Here is a 19,478-nt window from a genome sequence, read left to right as displayed (position 1 = left end):
GTAATTGGCTGTACTTGTTCAAAGGAACAACCCCCACTATTCTCACAGAAGTTATGTACAGCCTGTGCACAGAGAGGGAAAAAATATCCATTCAAAGCGATCCAAAATCCTTCCTTAGAGGATTTAAGTTGGAACAATCTATTTGCTCTGCCAAACAAAGTCTCTGATGCTGTTTGCTCTGATGTATTGTAAAATGAGACCAAATTGGCTGAATTCTGCTAATTAGAGGAACAATGAAGAAAACGGGGGGGGGGGGGTTAAAGAAGAGCATACTTGTGAGCAGTCAAACTGTACAGTTTGTAAATAAGGTGAAATAAAAATGAATGCAAGTCCCTGGCTTGTTTAATAGAAACAATGGCTATGATAGAATGTATATGAATAAGTGCTAAAGATATGCATGGAATGGGAGTGTTGAATTCTATACTTTGTAGTCTGATGTTCTGTAAAGAATAAAGGGAGCAATGATTCCCTCATATAACAGTCCCAAATGAATGGGTGGTATGGAAGCCATGTAGCTTTAATTATGTTCAACATGAGTGTATAGTCTTTTCTTTCAGCTGTTGAGGCAGTGCTCACTGCTGAAGCAACAAACTTGCACAGTAGAAAGCACACATGCAAACAATTAAAATCTCATTATTTGTGGATGTGATACAGAATTTTCAACCAGAAATGCATTATAAGTATGTTCAGTCAGTTTGTCTGTCTTTTAGTGTGCCAAATTTCTTCTTTATCTAGAATTCTTTAAAGCGGGTGCAATTACGTTCAGCAGAGCTCTTCTGAAACTATACTTTATCCCACAGGTAATTTGTACAAAATCTATCATTCTGGAAGATAAGTGTTTAATTAACACTCTGCTAATGTTCAGAAGCTATTTTGATACAGCCTTACCTGCCTGGACAAAGCTGTAGAACCAGTTTCTCTAGTTAGCTTTCAGCTGGGCTGTCTGGGAGAATTGCCATAGATACATAAAAATGGACTCTTTCTGAGTCTGCAGTAAGTCACGTCCCCAATAGAGGCACACTGAAGTTACTAGCTCGGCTTAAAAATTTTCACCACATAAGGGGTGGAGTCTGATGTACTTAACAAAAGGAATCATTTGTTAAGGGGCTTGATTGGAATATCAGGAATTCCAGGACAGCATCCTCAGGGATTCTGATTGAGAGGAAAAGACGGTTGTCTTTTTTTTTTTTTTGGTGGCTTGTCTCCTGGCTGGGGAACACAGAATTTGATTTAAAGAACCAATGCAAAAAGATGGAGACTGAAATCTGGTAACTTTAAGTTTATTGTGCCTATCTTCTAAGAACATCAGAGAAAGATAAGTTTTCGTTTCAGGGAAGTGGATTGCTTTTATTAAGCCATGCTTAGTTCAGTAGCTATTAGATATATTTGCTTCTTATATGTAATTTGTTTCTGTAACCAATGGCTTTATCAAGAAGTAAAGTTACATTTTTTAAAAAATAAAACTGGAGTAGGAATGCTAATTTGGTCTGTGCTAACTAGAAATGTTGACCGTAAAAGCCTGGTGTTCTTTAACTGAAGAAGATTCTTTAAAAGTCCAAAAGTTTTCATAAAAGCTAAACTGGTACATATATACATAATTTTGAACCTGTCCTCAGAGTGTGAATATTTCTAGAAATCTGGAGGGAAACATAGGTTTGTAGAGAAATCAGGAACGTTGGGAGGAATTAAAAACAACAACCAAAACCAGAGAAACAATGCTGATCAAGATCTCATGAGATTAGCAAGATATTGAAGGGGAAAAGAAACCTAACAATTGGCCAAGGAGAGAAAAAGGAGCAGAAGAGGAGGCCTGGTGGGGAGAACTGGGGTGTGAAGAAAATGGCAACTGGGGGAGAAAGTGTCAGTGAAGGAGAAAGTGATGACGATGATGAGGTGAGCTAGAGAAGAGAAAATGGGAGGGGGCAAGGAGGATGAGATTTACTTCCCCATGAATGTTAAGTTCCTTGCTTGTATTTGTATAAGATTCTAGTGGTGGCAGTGTTAAAGGTTCTCATTTCTGCTGAGGGTGGTGAATGAAGCGGGAGAACTAAATTCCTCCTTAGAACATAGATCTTTTCTGCATGGGGCTTTTTCATTGGCTGTAGCCCCATACTGCATCATTTTTTCTCCAGAGGTCTGCACACATGGTCAAAATATTCCGATTCAGTCTCTAAACTACTTCCCAGACTTTTTTTGCATTCTGCATGGTAAAAGGCTGCATCTGCCACAGAATAGATCTTTCCCTGGCTTTGCGGTGGCTTTTCTCCCTGCACACATTCCCCAATGTTTTTTTTTTCTAGCGAAGTCAAACCACAGCTTTTTTGAACTGCAGAATGCTTTTTTTGGTGTGAGGCCTAGCCCTGCCTTTCACCTTCCCCTTTATTCCCCTGCACCCTAATTGGTTGAACAGCAACCAATCTAGTTTTTTTCCTGAATTGTTTACATTAAAAAATAAAACAGCTTTGGTGCCTAAAAAACCCCCTTGCAACTGACAGGGAGGGCAGAGGAGGCTGCAATATGGCTAACACAAAAACTCTACAGAGACCTCTGAATCCCACTTGATATTTTAAAGTTTCCCTCTGTGCTTCCTGTACTTTTTAGTCCTTTTTTTTTGGAATTTAAACTTTAAAAAAAACCCAGCAACATTGCCAGGTTGGTGCCTTTAAAAACCCCTTGTAAGTTTCCTCAGCTGATCCACTGATGAAACTGACTTGTTCCTCCAAAAGCCTGCAGCGGAAACGGGGCATTTTTCTAGGACAGAAAAAATAAGTAGACACCACTTCGGTTCGGCCCTCTCAAGTGCAAATCAAATATCCAGAAAACCTGGTATACGTGTGAATGCATGAAACACCACAGTGTCTTGGAGCTGGGTAAATTCCATATCTCCCTTAGAAAAGAGATGCCTTGAAGCACTTGTTCTACTGCATATAGAACCACCAAAATGATAAGTACACTATAAGAGATGTAGATGAAAGAGGAAAATACGTACTTGAAGATATTGCTATTAACTGCCCTGTTGTCAGCAAGGTTGCCACCCTCCAAGTGATGGCTGGAGATTTCCTGGAATTACAACTGATCTCCAGGCCACAGAGATTAGTTTCCCTGGAGTAAAAGGCTGTTTTAGAAGGTGAACTCTATGGCATTATACCCCTCTGAGGTCCCTCTCCTGATCAATCTCCACCCTCCCTAGGTTTCACCTTCCAAATCTCCAGCAATTTCCCAAGCTGAAGCTGGCAATCCTAGTTTTCAGTAATTGTCACTGGCATTGGAGAGAAACAAAAATAGGATCTAGATTGGGATCCTAAGTGGTTTACTTGGAAGTAAACCCCATTAAAATCAATGGGGCTTACAGTTAAATATAGCTAATATCACGCTAATAATGCCTTAAAGAGTAAATCTTTTTTCCTCAGCACAGACCCCTAATTCCTATTTCCCTGGAACTCATTTTTCTGCTGTGTGATTAAAACGGTGCTCCCTAGTGGATATGCTAAACAGAGGATGGATTTAGACTCTGAACTTAGCTTCAGACAACAAGGATTTTCTGGTTGTTTTCTCTCAACAAAATGAACACTCACAAATCTACTACTGAACTTCATCTCAGAAACACACACACACACACACACACACACACACACACACACACACACACAAAGTCAATAGTTGAATCCAGTGAGAAATAATATCATTCTGCAGATGTATTCATTCAGATAATATTGAACTTCATTTAATAACTATATAAAGCAAAGCAAACAGCAAACTATGAGAGAAAACTTGTTCATGACTTGTACAGTAACAGACCTTTTTCTAACTGACACAAAAGGAATGTTCATTCACAGCAGGGACAGGGCAGATGAATGGCATGGGTGGCCTCCCAGCCCCACCCCTGCTGCCCGTTGCCTGCCCTGCAGGACAGGGGGCGTGTGGCAAGCTGGCCGCCCCCTGTCCTGCGGGGCAGGTGAAAGGCAGCGCGGGGGGCTGGGAGGCTGCCTGCATTGCTGCCCACGTGCTCCTAGCAGCTGGCAGCTGCTCCTGGCGCCCCCTCCCTGGCGGCGCTGGGGGCAGACTAGCCCCCCCTGCCCCCCTCGATCCGGCCCTGGGTGTAACACCACTTTATTCTGAAAACAAGTCTTTAATATGGAATGGAAATAAGCTAGAGCATCATTTTAGTGCAAACTGTAAGAAGCATCTTTTTTTTTTAAGTTTCTCAGAGAATCAATTTGTTCAGAGACTAAATTAAATAGAAGCATTTGATCATCTCTCACTTGCCAGCATGTTGTTTTTTAAAATTCTCTTAAATAGGGGATACTAGCTTTGAGTACTACCTGCTCTTTTAATCTTCCTTTACTTGATATTGTTGCTCTTTTTTTTTGGATCCCTTGCCATTCTTTCATTCCATTATTTCTAATAGTATAATTGTGTTTTCATACATCCGTAACCTTGATTGCTTTTTGATTTGTCATTTCCTCATGAACAGTATTACTTTCACATTTCTGTCAGAGGTATCATTTAGGCTTTGTGTGGCCTGAGGTTCAAAGACTTATTTTTAGTCAACTTACACTTAAACACCTGCAAGGCAATGTGCCTTTAATGTGTATGAGATTAGCAAATTTAACATGTTAAGAAATTTTAAAATATAATCCTAATCATGCTTTCTTTTACTTCCGTAGACATAATTAGGATTGCTCAGCAAGGTATATAGTAGAGCCTTGCCTTTGGCAGATTCTCGATTCTCAGTTTTACTGTTTTGCAATCAGTGGCCTGACAGCGCAATATGGATTTGCCTGAGCATATGTGGCCTTTCCCCAGCTGTTTTGGTCCCCTGCCTGCCCAAGTCCGGCCCTGAAACTAGCAGACAACCTGCCTAGTCCCAACATTTGCAGATTTCTCTATTTGGGGTGATCCCAGGAATGGAACCTCCTGTGAATGATGAGGGTCTACTTTACATCTTTGTCTTCCTTTCTTCTTCTCTATAGTTTGGCTAACTTGAAATCAAAAAAATATATAAGATTTAGTCAAAAGCATGAAGCTGGGTTACTAGCTGTTTACCAGTTCTGGAACCTGTGTCAGCAGTCATTTGTTCTGCAGATATCATTTACCTTCAGGCTGTGAAAAGCTTCAAGGGCTGATTCCTACAGATGAAACTGCAGTTAAAGGAACATGAGCAGATCAGGCTGTTTTCTCTGGCCAGTTGGAAACCTTATATGAAGATTAAATCTAAAGTTAAGGTGTCTAAAAAGGATTAGTTATTTGAAACATGCTTCCTGGAATAACTTCAGAATTTTACTTCTTTTTCCGAAAAGCACTGAGAAAATTCACATAAGAAAAAAATGTGAGCCACTAATAACTCTTCGCATCTGACAAAGAGAACTGTGATTCTCGAAAGCTTATGCTACAATAAAGTTGGTTAGTCTTAAAGGTGCTACTGGACTCTTTTTGATTTTACTAATAACTTTGTTATGCTAGCCCCCTATGAAGAAGCTATACTGTGATAATCATATTGACAGATACAAGGATGAGACTCAGATAGTGAAGGTACATATAAAATAATAGCTGGAGTGTTGACACAATATTCATATAAGGATTTTGAACAAACTACCTGGAGAACTCAGAACCACTGCCTTCCACTTAAAATTGTCATGCATTAAGCAGGATAGGAAAGAATAGTAAATCACAATCATAAGCATATTTATCTATGAGTAATCTTTACCTGTGAATAAGCACACAAACTATAGCTGTGTCAAAAGTTCTTTTTTTAGCTGGACTGGATACAACCCTTCAGATATATCAATAATGAAGTAAAATTCTGATTCACACGTGTTCATGAACTCACCTACCAGTACTAAAGCAGAAATATTTAGGAAGGTTAGTCTGAGAAATACATTCAGTTGAGCCTGAGGCTGTTATTTAGTTGTGGTGAGGTGATGAGAAAGAGGGGTTAATTTCAGTTTGGAACAATAACATCCATCCATAGGCCAATATCCAAGGCTCGATTATGATTACAATTTAGACTAAGTTTAGACTGTGCCATAATTTAGAACCCAAACCATGGTTTCTTTTTTCAGCCAAAGACGGTAGGTAAACCATGGTTAAAAGCTCTTCGTTTTAATTTTCTACCTTTAAGCATGGTTCAGACATCATGCCAAACCATGGTCAGTAGAAACCATGGCTCACAATCTGGATTTGCCAGCTGATTGCAAACCATGGATTGTCAAATTGTACATCATACCAAATCATAGTTAAACTTCTTTAACTATGGTTTGGGCATGATGTATGATTTAAGCCTTCATTTTATTCATTTCATTCACATTATGTACAGGACATTTTCAATGTAATCAATACCAAGTAAGTGGGCAGAGACTGCTAGATTTGCTTTTGTTGGTTTGGGGGCACATTTCTTAAGCAAGAATAATACTTCATAGTTAGTATCTTTGCCCTAATTAGGAACGAGATTCTCCAACTACTTTTAATTAAGAACAACGAGACCTGGGGCAGTCTTCCATTCCAAAATCTTGTTCATTCACCACCACTGGATGGCCTCATTTCCCTAACACACATTACAGCAATTAAATACTGGTGGATCATTCTTTCAGAATGTTGATCACCCTTTCCTGTTTAGTCAAGAGTGATGTATCTAGCCCTAAAACAATCATTAAAATGTAATAATTTTTTCCCTGATAGGAATAGCCTACATTTTTAAAAAAAGTAAATTCTTCTGCTTAGTTTACTGGAGGCTGTCTAATTCGAAACCCTTCTCTGACTCCTGCCAACATGACAAAGCTCAGCATGTAGCACTTTTCAACAGGCAATTTCCCTGCCACATTCTTTTCTCCGATATTCACATGTCAAGATTTCTTTGGTTGTGAGAGTCAGTTCTGTATAGACACTTTTTTTTTTTTTACAATGTGTTGTTAGAAAGAGTCCTCTAGAAATATTTCTGGTTTTGGCACATCTCCAGTGAGATTCTACAAAGTTTAAGACAGTATCCACTGAAAGGCTATAATTATATAACAGACACATCTTGTGGGGTTCCACAGAGATCTGTTCATTCTTCCCTGTTTTTTAATATTTGAAATAGCTGAGAAAGATTGTCTGAAAAATTTGGAGTGCATTATTATGCTGTTGATTCCCAACTCTGTTTTTCATTTCCCTCTAAACAAGGTGCGGCAGTTTCATATGTGAATTAGTGATTTAAAAGGCTGAAGAAACTGAAACATCTCAGACAAGGAGGAATAGTTTGTGGTGGGTGGTCTGGGAACTAGTGAAAATGCCAGTTCTAGATGAGGCCCTACTACTTTTAAAGATTAGGTTTGCAGCTTGGGGGTTATGCTGGATTTAGGGCTCCTGAATTTCCCAGCCTTGGCTGGAAGCTTTCATTGTTTTGGCAACTGCATCCCTCTTTAAAACAAAAAGAACCTGCCATTACTATGTATACCTCTCAAATAGTTTACAGAAGTACAATGTGTAGCACATAGTACTGCCCATGTAGACAGCTGAGAATGCTTATTTTATTTATATAAATATGAATTTGACTCTGGAAATCGCAACCAGTTTTGACGTTGGTGTTAGTTGCCAAGAGCACATAAAACCTATGGGGAAAAAACCCACCTTTTACTAATTTGTTGTCAGTACAAACCCTACTTTCCCCTATCTCATATTGAACTGTCTTCGGCAGATAGCAGATATTCTTTGGGTGGCAGCTATGTGTTTATGAAACAATTTACTGTTTTCCAGTTGGAGGTTTTGATCCATTTAGATTTATTTTCCTTTTCAGGCAGATTTTTAACTTTTAAAGGTGCAAGGATTGAAGGTTCCCATTATGTATATTTCTTGGGCTTAATGAGAAATTTAAACACATGAACAAATAAATGAAGCTGACTTATGCTAAATCAGACCATTGGTCCATCAAGATCAGCGCAGTCTACTGAGACTTGTATCAGCTCTGTAGGGTCTCAGGCAGAGGCCTTTGACATCATCTACTGCCTGATCCTTTTAACTGGAGAGACTGGAGATTGAGCCTGGGACCATCTGGATACTAAGTAGATGCTCTACAACTGAGTCACACAGTCTGGGGTCCTGGGCAAAAGATGAAGATAGCCCCCCCAACCCCCATATTGCCACATGGGACTGGCTTGGTAGGTGGGCTTGGAACCCATGTGTGGTAAAGTTAAACCTGTGAGTCATGTGATTTTTAACCTCATTAGCTCATATTTCTCCTATTTGTACACAGAGATGTCGTCCCATTTTGTTGTCTGTGTGTATAGTAAAGTATTATCCCAGGAGTTTAACCCATCAGTAGAGGAGAAGGAAATATATCCAGTCTCAATTAATATCTATGTTGCCAAAAAAACTAAATTACCTCACAGTATGTGACTACATCAAAAGGAATGCCCTATGCTGAGAATCAGAGGGAAATTTCAACTGCTTGTTGATGTATTATTTCTCACAGCTTCATATGAATCATGGTGATAGCAAGTGAACGAAAAATGAGGGAGCAGACATTTCGTGCAGGAGCACAGCACCTGAGGAGGCATAAATAAGACAGGAACCCCAGCAAAACTCAATTTAATTTTAGAGCAAATTCTCAACAGAATTAAATGGATGGAAACCATTTTCAGCCTTGGCTGGATGTTCTTATTGTAGTCTTAGCATGGCTTTTTTATGTGTCGAACTTTTCTCCCACCAAGTCTCTCTTGTTGCTGTAAGTGGTGGTTGCAGTTTCCCCATTATTTTGCATGCCACTGTCTCAGTCTCTATTCCCACCTGTTTGCCCCTTTTAAAGGGAAGGCAGAAGGAAGAGAGTGACTATGTACTGATCATTGTTTTTCAGAAACTTGAAAATAGCTGATAGAGCCATTAGTGCTTGCAGTACATACATGAATTGTTTTCTACCCCATTTATAGTCTCTTTACTCAAACAGGTTTTGTAGATTTTTAAAGCAATCTCCTTCCTCCTTCCAAATAACAGGACAAAAAATAAAACTGTGAGCCCCAGATTATCTTAGTTCTACCTGCATCTCACTGTGGAGAAAAAAAGTGCCTTGAAGATCTCTTCCTTCCTCTGAGCTGTTTCAGGAAGCAAAGAAGATAGGGAGAAGGAGAAAGAAGGCAACAGTGGGAAAGCTTGGTATCTCTCAGGGAGCTATATTTACCCTTCAGGCTGCCAGTTGCCAGCACCTATCATAAAAAGAAATACTGTATTTTCTGATCTGCTAAGAAACAAAGACAGACGACACAAACCAAAGTACACCTATGAAGAGTTCTAACTATTTGTTAATCATATTTTTATCCCCACCACTGTCCACTGTTCATGGCTTTTGTGGCTTGTTTTTATGAAGTAATTTTTATGGCTTCATTTTGTGGCTGTATGGATTTAATTTTAATTAATTTTTAATTTAATTTTGTGAGCTGCCTCAAACAGATCTCTGGACAGGTGGCATATACATTTTCCTAAATAAATAAACAGTTACCCTTCCTCTCTATTTTGCCCTCGCAACAGCCCTGTGAGGTAATTTAGTTTCAAGGTCATACAGTTACCTTAGGCCTCAATCTAACACTTAAATCACTACCATATTAACTCTCACTGTAGTGTAGCTTTCCCTTTCCTTTTAGGTTAAGGGGAAGGACCTTATAGGCGAGGAAGTTCTACTGGATCTCCCAAGCCTGTAAGAATTCACTGGACTGGACTGCTAGACAATTTAAGATCTGAGAGGGCATCAGGGGAGCTCTGCTACATCCATCTGACTTTCTTACATATTTCAGCAACGGTGAATCTGAGAAAAAACACATGAGTGGATACCTTGGAGAGACCTGAAAGAAATTCACAGTTGCATTGGTGCAGCAGCTGGGTATTGCAGTTGACCAGAGAAAGAAGCCATCAGCTATGGGTCCAGTGACTCTGATCAGCCCCCCCCCCCCCCAGGTTTCTCAGAAAGTGGTATTGGACCTGCTTGGCGCTCATTTAATTACTTACACCATGAGCCACCTTGTAAACTCGCCTTCTTAGATTCCTCTAAAATAATTTTTAATAAATTCTTCTAGGACAGTGAGTGCAATGAATAACTGTTCTCACTCATGTTCTTACAAACATCTCCATGGCAAGTGCCACATGGTGGGAGAATTAATAAGAGCTGCAGAGTATGTAAAGTTAACAGCTGTCTTTGTCAGCCAACATCAATAATTTGGCCAAAACCTCCCCGTTAAGATGTGAAAACTGGGCTTCTTAAAAGCTCTGTGTGATTCCTTCCTTCAAGGAGAGCTCTTGTTCCTTTTTCAGTATTACACTAGAAGAAAGAAGCAAATGTACATAGTCCTTTTCTCCAAAGCTGTCTAAATGAGACTACAGTACCTAATGTTTTAGCTGCAGACAGAGCATGAGACTCAGGAAATGTTTTTTCTCTGACCACATTTTATTGTATTCTGTCTGGACATTAACAGAGGGGTCCTTCTCTGCTGTGTACTATGACATTTCTTCACAGCAAGGCCTTTCTCAAACACTTTGGTTTGGAGTGGACAGACTTATAAAATGATGTATCTATATAATTCCTCCTGCCATTATATATAACACTTTGTTTCACACAGGGATTTCCCCCCCTTTACTTGTAAGGAGGATCCACTGAATTTCTTCCCACCACCTCATTGGTGAGCCACCCTGTGTGTGTCAAAAAATTATGTACACGTGTCATCGTTACGGGGGCTGGAGGTTGGTGGATGAAGTTATTCATGTCATGTTGTGGATGGAAAAGAGCAACAATATTCATTGTGTGAGCCATGCCCTTCCTTCCACACCTCTGTTTTCCCTAAGGGAAATCTCTGGAAAGGTATGATTTTTCATTGACGTCTCCCTCTACCAAACATAGCTAGGAGCACTTCTCCTCATCAGTCTCTATTAATACAGTTGAACAGCCACTGCACTGTACTCTCCCCATACAAAACCCTTTTATCTGCATTAGCTAAGAGCTTAGTTAACGCAGCTTAGGAAGCCTCTGGTTCAAATCTTATATTTTCAGCTATGATGGCTTTAGGGTAAATCGTTATTAGTCTGAATCCTCCATCTTTAGTATGGGAACCACAATACTGGCATACCTTCTCTCAGATCCAACTCCAGATTTCTATCCACCGAATTATATTAGGCTCATAAGCTTTTGGCTTTTGTGTTCTCTTAATTTATACAGGCAAATCTACTCATGTATGATCTCATGTGTTAAAATATGTCTAAATTACAGACTCACTGGCAAAACACTGATTAACCTGCTGGAACACAGATAAAAACTGATCTGTTCTATTAAGTAATCTTGTGTTTGACAAAAATTCGCATTTAAGCAGTGAACCTCCCATATAAATAACCTGCTTCTGTTCGGCAAATGTCTTCTGTAACAAGACTTGCAGCACATACTGCATCATAGGCAGTCAGTCAGAAATGAAAAGTTTCTTTTTCTAGTGTCTAAAGTGCTAGGACTTAACCTGATTAGTATATAATTGCCAAAATATACATAATATTCTTGAGCTGCCTCTAGGCTGTAACCTCATGTTTCTCTCCCTTCAACTATGCCCATACCTTCTAACTCACTGAGTATCCGCGTCTAATTCAGAATTCCTACTTTTATCCCCACCCTTCTTTGCTGCTCCTTTCCCCTTTTTTATAACCCGTCCAAATTCCTCCCTCTTATCCCCTCAAGAATACGTAAGCCTGCACAGCATCCACCTCCCCTTCTCCTCAGAATTATTAAATCATTCACTGCAGTTTCATCCCCTACAGACAGAGCCTGCAAGGGGCAGAGAAGGCTGACTCTGGGACATCTTCCCCTATGCATCCTTTGGGAGGACCAAAGTTAAACAGTTCAGTGGTCTAGCAACCTAAATGCTAAGATAGGGTGTGAAAATGAAGGACAACAGGTAAGCAATCGAGTGTATTTCTGAAAGAGAGCAGCCACTAAAAGAGGAGAAAGACTAACTAACTGCATTTAAAATAGACCTTTCCAAATGAGTTCTGTGCTTTTTTTTGTTATGCCATTTATGCATTTAAGGATAGAAATCTTAATCAATTACTCAGGTGCATTTTGTTGCCTTGGGAAAAAGTTCAAGCATGGAATCTTAGAGACCCTTACTCACAAACTGCTTGCTAACAAAATTCATTGTGGTTATGAGAAAAAAGAAATAATATTATTTGGAAGTGTTCATTCATGTTTAAGCTGTCTTTTCTTACAGGAAATATCCAGTTTTCTTCTACATGTGCAGTTTTCTGGGATTTCTAGCATCAGCTACTATTCAACAGAAGACAAGTAAGAATCTGCTTTAATATATTTTCTAGAAATTGTGGCAGTCAGAACTATTATTCCATAGTTACCTATATGTAAAAACCTAAAGCGGTTAGTCTTCTTACTACATTATGAATGAATGAATGAATGAATGAATGAATGAATGAATGAATGAATGAATGAATGAATGAATGAATGAATGAATGGTAAATGGGGAATATGAGTAAGAATGAAATGCCTTTTCATAATTGTAATTTTGAATTGTTAAATGTTATACTTCTCCCTGCCACCATGCCACTTAAGCAGAAAGGAGTAAAATGAAAGTATTACATTTCTGAAATTAGTGATTAAAAATAGGTATAGCGGCATGTCTTTTGGTTAGGATGTACACTTGGCATAGAACTAATAAAGCATTCTCTGTAGCATGGAAAACATGCATACTCCTACACATAACATAAGTTGATCCAATAAAAGACATTGGCCTGAATCAAAGACAGAGTGATATGTCCTTAAACTCAACAATTTGGTTCAAGACATTGACTTTCTAAATTTTTAAATCCTATTTTCTCAGACCAACCTGTCAGCACTATCTTTAAGAAGCTCTGTTGGACAAAGATACTAAATATTTAGTTGCTTTAGAAAAATAAAATCACCAGAATGATAAGAAGCTATGTTCCTGGAGTAGGAAAGGCAAAAGTTTTTGATACGTTTCATTGTTTTGTCATGGGAGACAGAAGCTGCCATTTAGTAGCAATCTTTGTATTGGACAACAGCCTCTCTGTGGGCAGAAAGGTATCTCATTTCAAGCCGTATGAGTTTTTCTTTAGAACTCCAGTGGTATTTTCCAACTTGACTTGACACACTGCAGAAATAGAACTTTTAAGCCAACTTAAACCAATGTTTAATTTTCCTTTTTGGTTCTTTAGGGAGGGGTAAAGGGATACACGAATGGACTGGGATTCCACCCCACCTCACTCCAGTGTTCACAGTAGTGCTTTGAGCAAGCCATTCAAATGGTGAAATGGCTATAACATTTCAAATGGTGAAATGGCTATTTGTTCTTGCAAGAGACTTTCTTTTATGCCTTTCTTCACAACCCCTGAATGCCTTTACCCTGCAGGGTATGTGATCAAACATGGGAGAGGAAGGAGTGGGAACATCTGAAATATCAAAGGCGAAGGGTGGGAAGCCAAGAGCTTTGAAACTCAACTGTTGGTTGACTTGACTTGGCACTTGTTTGTTTTGAATTAACTGTAGGTGTTGACTTAGCAAACTAGCTAGCTAGCAATTTTAAAAGCTTTTCCAAACCACTAGAAGTTTTGCACTATAGAACTCTTTATATTAGCCTATGTCTGGGAAGGTAGCTGACCTTCAGAAAAGCAAGGAAGAAAACAGTTATCCGTTGCTGCTATTTTATACATTTCATAGGACATCTTAACAGCATGCCCACTATCCCTTGAATGATGTGGATATGGTGGGAAAGTCTCATTTGTCTTGAGCTATGCATTTAGCTGTACCTGAATATTTTCCCTCTTTCAGGTGTGACTTTAATTCACTTGTCTTCGTCAGCCTTTTACATCTTGATACATTTAATTGGACACAACTACTGCCTCAGGAATCAAGACTGAAAGCAGTCTTGGCATCAATAAATTGAGAATGTGGGATTTATTTTTAATAAATAAGTGCTATTGCTCTTTGCTGAGTAGCATTCCTCCAAGCAAACAGCTAATGTTTTATCCAATATTCCTTGCAGGGTTTCCGCTAACATTCAGTTCTAACACACAAACTGACCTCTGCCCAATTAGAAGGATTGGCCAAGATGACTTGCCAGGCAAGTATATATCAGCAGCTACATATGCACTTCTTTCAAATAAATTACTTTATAGCATTTTTGAGGTCTGCCTCCTCTCTTGATTTTTGCTTCTACAAGGCAAGTAGAAATCTCATTTTGTTGAAAAAAAGCTGCTATTTATACACAATATTATTCTATTTAGTCTAAAATTTCCAAATGTACACCTTTGTTCTTTTTTAGGATATGATTTGATCTCACAGTTCCAGCTTGATAAAGCAGCATCCAGAGGCATTATTCGGCGAGTGGTGGGCTCCACAGCCTTGCAAGTGGCATACAAGTTAGGCACAAATGTAGACTTCAGGATTCCAACTAGGTAACCCATCAGGTGGCTTTTATTATCCTTTAAACATAGATTTAAAATACATCTACTATCTAATTAGCACCAGTCCAGTTACAAAAAAGTCCAGTGCTCTTATTTCCAAGCATCTCTTTTTCTGTTTCTGTATGAAGCTGCCATACAGATATTAATATGCCTGCACCAGCTGTTTTTCAGGTAATTTAAATTGTACTTGAATACACAACAAAGAGCTGGACAGACTGCTCCCCATACTGTGCTCCAGCTAGCCTTCTGTTTCTATTCTAGCAGCATGATAATCAGCATGCATTTGTGCATTTATTTATGTTATTTATAGTCTGTCTTTCTCACTGAGGCTCAAGGCTGATTACACAGTGTAAGTCAATATGATTCACAGCTGGGATATTTAATAGTATATGGATTGCAGAGATTTGGGGGGAAAAACCAGCAGAAATTTGATAAAGAACTGAAACAACAACAAAACAAGCAATTTAATAGGACATATTAAACAATGAAGAAATTACCCAATAGGAACATACAGCAACAGACAGTACACAGTAGTACATTCCTTACAGCACAGCCCTGTTACTTGTATAAGAGAGCCCTGCTGAATAATTTGGTTTTGCATAGGTTGTGGAAAGCCAAGAAAATGGGAATTCTCCTGACCTCTTCAGACAACCCATTCTAGAAGGTGGTGGTGGCCACCATAGAGAATGTGCATATACAGGCAGTTGATTTTGCCCATTTTGCAGGGTAGCACCTGGAGAAGGCCCTGCTCAGATGTATGAAGCTGCTGTGGCAGAATGTAGGTACAGAGGTGGTCCCATAGATATGAGGGACCAAGACCATGAAGGGCTTTGTTTGTGATAGCCAAAACCTTGAATTGAGCCCAGTAACTGATGGGTAGCCAATGGAGTGACTACAGAATGGGAATAATATACATGCTCACCTCACTCCTGGTAATAATCAAGCTTTGGCATTCTGCACCAACTGGAGTCTCCAAGTTGACTTTGAAGGGAGATGTAAAGCTCATTACAGTAGCCTAGTCTTGATATTACCATGGTATGCATCAATGTGGTCAGATCAGTTGTGTCAAGGTAGGGGGGTGTCATCTTCGGAGCTAGACTGCGTTTGAGGAAAACAATTTTTGCAGAAGCGCTAACTTGCTTCTTTAGCAGCAGTGCTCGATCCAGTATAACTCCTAGGCTCTTAACCAGAGTCAACTGAACACCATCAAAAGTGGGGAGCACAATGTCCTTCAATATCTCTGGCTTCACAACCAGCATTGTTTCTGTCATGTCAGTTTCAGTTTGTTTGCTCTCAGCCACTTGACCACTGCTGTCAGGCAGTGACTCAGGACTTCTACTGCATCACCAGGGGATTTGGGTAGAGAGAGGTGTCATTCACATATTGATGACATTCAGTTCTTTAGCTATGAATTATTTCTCATAAAGGCTTTCCATAAAGTTGTTGTAGATTGTCCGGGCTCTATGGTCGTGGTCTTGGCATTGTAGTTCCTGACTACAATGTTCCTGACTACAATAGTTCCAATGTGTGGAGATCTCCACACATTGACACTGAGAGATCTCTGTCTTTCGGTGCTACACCTCTGAAGATGCCAGTCCCAGTTGTTGGCGAAACATCAGGAACTACAATGCCAAGACCACAGCCATACAGCCTGGAAAATCTACAATAACTAATGTTCTCTGGCCATGAAAGCCTTTGACAATATATCGCTTTCCATAAAGGTTGAATAAAATGGGGGATAAGATTATGCCCTGTCAAACCCCAGAAGATGATTCCCCCATTGAAGATAGCTGGTCTGCAACAGCAGAGTCCATTCCAGGAGGAATGATTTAAACTAGTCAGGGGTCATCCTCTGAAACCTACTTCTGCCTCCAAATTCTTCAATAGGATGGCATGATCTATTGCGTCAAAGGCACAGATTCATCAAGCAGAAACTACAGTGATTTGTGTGTATGAGGTAGTCATCAAGGGTGATACACAATGGGTGGGGTTTCATCATGTTTAATTCTAACACAGAAATATTCAGTGAAAGGAGTTCATTCTTGCACTCAGCTACAAGTCCATGCTGAATGATAAGTGAGTCTTGAGATATTGGCTTATATCCAGTCACAAAATCTGAAGACATAAGAGGAGGTGGAAGTGTCTGCCAGATCCCTACAGACCCCTTTGTGCTGTTTCAAAGGTTCTGCTGACACCCAGGAACAAAATTTTGGGAGACTCAGTGGGCTACAACCGGTGGGGTGAATCAGCAGAAATTATATCCCCCCATAAATCTTCAGAACTGTGTGGTTGGATACAGCCCACTAAGTAATATGCCTGTATTGTGAGACAGCCCTTAGGATTTCATAAAACAAAAACTAATCCTCATGTGATGTTCCTTATGTTTCCTTGGATCGACTTTCCCCATTCAAGCAACACTTGGGTGCACAATGTGTCCCCATTCAAGCACTGCCATAACTCTGAATATGTATTTCCACTTAGTCACTTTGTTCCCTGCTCCCGAAGAGAGCTAAACATTACATAATTTCTTTCCTGATGCTGCACAGGCTCATAAAAGCTTTGCATCTCTGAAGTGCCTAACATGAATTGATTGCAGGAATCTGGCAGAGGAAATTTATTCATGGTATTCCCAGTTTGCAGGAGACATCCCTCTCCCCTTGCCCCCAGGCTTCAAGTATTTTAATGTGGCAGAATTTTAAGCGCCAGCATCTTAATTAATTTTGTTCAATGTTTTAAAGCTTATGGTGAAATGACCTGTTTTAAGAAGTGAAATGATACATTATATCAGAATACGTTCCTATCCTTCAATGTAAAATATTTCTATTAATATTTCTAAATCATTTAAAATATTATTAAAAGGGTTTTGTTGTGTTTTGTTTTTGCCACAATCAGAATGCTGTGTTAACTGGAAAAACAACTTGGTCAAAGTGAAGCACAGCAGGCTATGGCCACAGGCATCTGTTCTCGGTGCCCAAATTAAAGACCGATCCCATGAGTGAATCACATAAGGCCACCCCAGAAGATAGGGGAGTGTATTTGATGCAACTTGACTGACTTGCTTGTGAGCAATGCAGCCATTCCAAACTCCTGTTAATAAAGCCGTTACACCTCACTACCCCTACACTATTGTTCATTCATATATGAAGCATGTAATTATTTTTAATATTAGACTGGGACACAACAGCAGCTAGCTATTATTCAGGAAATGTGCTAGCCTTCCTGTAATTTGTTTGGGTTTGGTTGAAAGGACTCACTGTCTTTCCCTGCTCCTTAATTGATTGAACATAGTGCCATCTGGCGGAGTTACAGTGGTGCTGTTCACAAGAGCAGGTGCTGAAAGAGCCACTATGGACGTTTATAAGCCAAATAGGTTTATTTTTACAAACTGTTGTGCTATAAACCATCAGGTGCATCTGAGTCACCCTTTTCTTGTTTTCGTTATGCCTCTCTTTATGTATCAGGGTTGCTGGAATTATCCCACAGTGTATAGAATGAGTTACAGTCTAAGATCATGAATGTCATGGTAAATTAATATAGAAGAGAGAAATAGGTGTAAATGCCTTGGGTAAAACCCATCAGATGGGAAGCCGGGCCTTTCTCACGTGGAAAACTGTCCTAAAAGGTTCTCTTTCTGAAATTTATGTATCACTGCTACACTTGGTCTCTGCAATGGGCTTTTCTATCTTTTTATGTATAACATGTATAACATTTTCTATCTTTTTATGTGTAACATTATAGTGTAAGGGTATAAAAACTATAGTTCATTGAGACTTGCACTGTGTGAAGAAGTATTTGCACAAACCCCTTTACCAAGATTAGGATTTAAAACTTCCCATTGAATATGAAGGGATATTGTGAATTATTTACATCTGTTATTTTCAGCCAAATTCCTGCCTTATCTGGAATCATATTCCCAATTTCATATACAATCAGAAGAAGCAAATATAAAGGCAACAAAGAGTGACAATAGTACTACAATGTTACTTTTAAACTCCTTCTGTTTTACTAATCCTAATGAGATTTTTTCCAATGAGGCCTCATTAACTTTTTAAGAAAAAAATTATAGAGGTATTCAGATGGTTGTTATAACCTCTGAATTAACTTCAGAACAATAGTTATGTGCATGTCATAGAGAGAAGCCCACTATGTTTAGGGATCCCCCCCCCCCAGTTATTTTGTTGATGTGCTGAGTTAAGAGTCTTTACTAAAGAAGATACTATGGATGTCATTTACAAGGCTTGCTGGTTTACATTTTTAGTATTTTTAGATAGTTTTTAATCTGCTATCAGTCCAGGGTTTCAGCCTGGAGGAAAAGGTGGGCTTATAAATGTTTTAAATAAATAATACCCCAATGTCACTCTTGTGCCTTTCTGTTTTTCATAGTGCAATCCCAGCAACATTTTCCTGGTAGTAAACCCTTTTGCACAGACCTGAGTAGGATTCTGAGTAGATCTGCTTAGGATTGTTCGGTCAGTCCTTTTCACTCAATAACAACAACATTCAATTTATATACTGCCCTTCAGGACAAAATGCCTACTCAGAGCGGCTTACAAAGTATGTTATTACTATCCCTGCAACAAAGCACCCTGTGAGGTGGGTGGGGCTGAGAGAGCTCTGGAAGAGCTGTGACTGATCCAAGGTCACCCAGCTGGCTTCCAGCGGAGTAGTGGGGAATCAAACCTGGTTCTCCAGATTAGAGAACCACGCTCTTAACCACCACACCAAACTGGCTCTCAATCCATCTCAAAACAGGAAACCTATTAGCTAAGCCAAATCATTAAAGCTGAAATCCTGTCAGTTTCCTAGCTGTAAGCTCCATCAAATGCCGTGAGCAAACATTCATGGGATCAAGCCACATGACTATACAGAGATGTGTTAATTCAAGTGCCCAGGAATAGCTGCAATTCTCTATATCCTTATAGGTATAGAATGTTTTCTGTTATGAGCTTAGTTACAAAGCAGTCGACTACCCTACACCCTTGGATGCACAGGCACCTTAAAGTAAGAGCAGAATCATGTTACCCAAATAATTTAGTAGTCTGGGTCTTGGT

At 39.4% G+C, this 19,478-nt stretch overlaps 1 protein-coding gene across 1 annotated transcript in view; it reads left to right on the top strand.

The window, feature by feature from the left end:
- The first annotated feature begins 11,877 nt into the window (after positions 1 to 11,877).
- Positions 11,878 to 19,478, top strand: part of COL9A1 (collagen type IX alpha 1 chain) — a 102,827-nt gene continuing 95,226 nt past the window's right edge. Inside the window, exons 1-4 of the mRNA XM_054983926.1 lie at positions 11,878 to 11,891; positions 12,204 to 12,277; positions 14,007 to 14,084; positions 14,286 to 14,418. Of these exons, the coding sequence (XP_054839901.1) occupies positions 11,878 to 11,891; positions 12,204 to 12,277; positions 14,007 to 14,084; positions 14,286 to 14,418 (299 nt within the window). The remainder of the gene's footprint in view (positions 11,892 to 12,203; positions 12,278 to 14,006; positions 14,085 to 14,285; positions 14,419 to 19,478) is intronic.

Source organism: Eublepharis macularius, chromosome 1 (genome assembly GCF_028583425.1).
Source record: "Eublepharis macularius isolate TG4126 chromosome 1, MPM_Emac_v1.0, whole genome shotgun sequence".
Classification (NCBI taxonomy): Eukaryota; Metazoa; Chordata; class Lepidosauria; order Squamata; family Eublepharidae; genus Eublepharis; species Eublepharis macularius.
The sequence above is the reverse complement of the archived record's forward strand: the minus strand, read 5'-3'. Positions and strand labels throughout refer to the sequence as shown.